The sequence below is a fragment of the Sciurus vulgaris genome (assembly GCF_902686455.1).
Source record: "Sciurus vulgaris genome assembly, chromosome: 10".
NCBI lineage: Eukaryota > Metazoa > Chordata > Mammalia > Rodentia > Sciuridae > Sciurus > Sciurus vulgaris.
The window spans coordinates 117,228,313-117,231,079 of record NC_136470.1 but is presented as its reverse complement, the minus strand read 5'-3'; the positions used below and the strand labels follow the sequence as shown (position 1 = coordinate 117,231,079).

Sequence of the window (2,767 nt, the reverse complement as noted above, 5' to 3'; positions counted from 1 at the left end):
GATATACACCAAAGGAATGCACAACTTTTCGATGAAATAAGATCAGATAATTTCCCAAAGCTAATGAATGAAATGGAAAATCAAATACAAGAGACTTACAGGACCCCAAATGTAAAGAATTACAACAGACTCACATCGAACACATTATAATGAAAATGCCTAGCATATAGAATAAGAATAAAATTTTAAAGGTTGCAAGAGAAAAATATCAGATTACATATGGGGGAAACCAATGCAGATCTCAGCAGATTTTTCAACCCAAACCCTCAAAGCTAGGAGGTCCTAAAATAACATACCATGCTCTGAAAGAAAATGGATGCCAACCAAGAATACGACATCCAGCAAAATTAAACTTCAGAATCAACAATGAAATAAAAATATTCCATGATAAACAAAAGTCAAAAGAATTCACAACTAGAAAGCCTGCACTACAAAACATAATAAAATATTTCATGAAGAAGAAATGAAAAATAAAACTGAAAACCAGTAAAGGGAGGAACCACACTAGAAAAATAGTCAATCAAAGGAGAAACTAATTCAAATTAAAAACTAGAAATAAACCGAAAGAACTTGGAACACAAATCATACCTCAATAATAACCTTGAACATTAATGGCCTAAACTCATCAATCAAAAGACATAGACTGGCAGAGTAGATTAAAAAACAAGACCTATCAGTATGCTATCTTCAAGAGACTCACCTCATTGACAAAGACATCCACAGACTGAAGGTGAAAGGATGGGCAAAAACATCACACGCATAGAACACATAAACAAGCAGGGGGTTCTATTCTCTAAAATAGACCAAGTTATGTAAGCTATGTAATGGAAATTATACAATTGTAATATTACCTTAAACAAACATTTTTAGCATCTGTAGGGTTGTTTTGATAGCTCCCTTTCTATTGATATTTTTCTTACTTTTTTCTTGATGAGACTTGTTAGATTTAAATCAACTTTTAGCTGTATTATTTGTTTTCTAGTTCACATTTTTCTGCTCCTACTCTTATTGTTTCCTTCTTACTACCTAATGTGAAAATAATTTGATTATCAATCTGGGTTCTTTCTGATACAAATACTGAGTCCTATTTCATCCCAGAAATTCTGATATTTTAAGCATTTATTATCACTTAGCTCAAAGCACTTTTTATTTACTTTTCTTATGTTTTCTTCTTTGATCTATGAGATATTTATAAGTGTGTCATTTAATTTTGAAGTAGTTGAGACGTGGGGGTGGGGTTGTATATCTTAAGGTGATTGATTTCTTTTTTTTTTTTTTATGGCAAAATCTTTACTTTTAAATGATTATCAGTACACCAAATAATAACATGTAACAAGTTCTTGAGTCCTATCATCTAGTAATTTTGATTAAAATAAACTAACAGCAGCCCAAACAAGTACGTTACTATTCATTGTTCTAACCCTTAGTCAGAATGAATGATTTTAAGGCTGGCTGCAGCTTCAGACAAGTTACAAATAACTATTTACTACTTTTTCATAGATAAAGCCCCTGACCTTCAAGAAAGTATAAGGGAAAAAAATATTTAATCCCTTCTTTCTTCAAAGAATTTTTTTTTCTACCAGATCTAAGGAAGAAAAAGTCAGTATTGATACATCCGCTGCTTGATCTAGAAAGCATAGGAAAACAGATAACACATACTCATTAAATTTCTAAGAAGGATGAGGTAAAAAGATGAAACCTTTGGATAAGGACTAAGGCCGAACAAAGAAGCTAGATTTGCTACTCTCCAAAAGGGACCTACTATATAACAGAGAAATAATTTAATGCCTTTCGTAAAAACAGAACTCAAGCTCTGCTAAGCTTCGTATTCCACAAGGCACTTCATGTTCTGAAGCGCCAACCAGAAAGTAGGGCTTCTTTCTTCTCCTATCCATTTATGCGGTAGTTTTCGTGGATTTCTGGTCGGATATCGCAGACAAAGGCCAAGGGATTATCCAAGACTTCATCCCTGTTCTGCCGGAAGTAGGTCTGCAGGATGGTCATCTTTTTCTGGGTCTCCTTCTCCACTTCAGTGCTGCAGCTGCCATGGGATCCCAGGGCCGCAGCTTCCTTGGCCTTGAACTCTTTCTCCCTCTGCAGGCGGTACTGTTCAATTTCAGCCTGAGCTGCTTCTTTGGCCTGTTTCAGCCTCCGGTTCTTTCGCTTGCGGGCCTCCGACACCTTCTCAGCGGCCCGCTTCTCCGCCTGCAGCAGCTGTTGGATCCCCTGCGACTGACTGGCCATGGCTGCGGCGACTCAGAAGCCCAGGCGAGCGGCCTAACTCCGCGACAGCCCCTGGGTCAGCTGACCCGGTGATTGCTTTCTAATGTAATAAATCATGCAGGAAACACAGTCTGAATAATTTCAAATTTTTAAATTTTCAAAGCTTATTTTATGACAGAATATAGTTTATCCTTATTAATTTTCTACTTCTTATTTCTATGTATAGTTCTCTAAATAGCAAATAGGCCCAGGTGACTGATAATGATATAGAAGGCAAAAGTGAGGGGGCTTACTACCTCCAAATATGATTGTGGATATGTCTTTCTAGTTTTATTAAATTTTTCTTCACGTATTTTGAAATTTTATTATTAGGTACATACACATTTAGGATTGTTGCATTTTCTTGAAGAAATTACCTATTATAGTTACTAAATGTTCCCTTCTGTCTCTGAAAATATTTGAAATTTATTTTATATTAATAGCTCTACTTCAGATTTCTCATGCTTATTTTCCCCTTCTTTTGCTTTTAATCTATTAGTGTATT

General features: G+C 35.4%; 1 protein-coding gene across 1 annotated transcript; it reads right to left on the bottom strand.

Moving 5' to 3' along the window:
* Positions 1 to 1,266: 1,266 nt before the first annotated feature.
* Positions 1,267 to 2,306, bottom strand: LOC306670759 (V-type proton ATPase subunit G 1-like). Its single transcript, XM_079155701.1, has one exon. The coding sequence runs from the start codon at positions 2,242 to 2,244 to the stop codon at positions 1,888 to 1,890; it is 357 nt and encodes a 118-aa protein (XP_079011827.1). The 5' UTR covers positions 2,245 to 2,306; the 3' UTR covers positions 1,267 to 1,887.
* Positions 2,307 to 2,767: the final 461 nt, after the last annotated feature.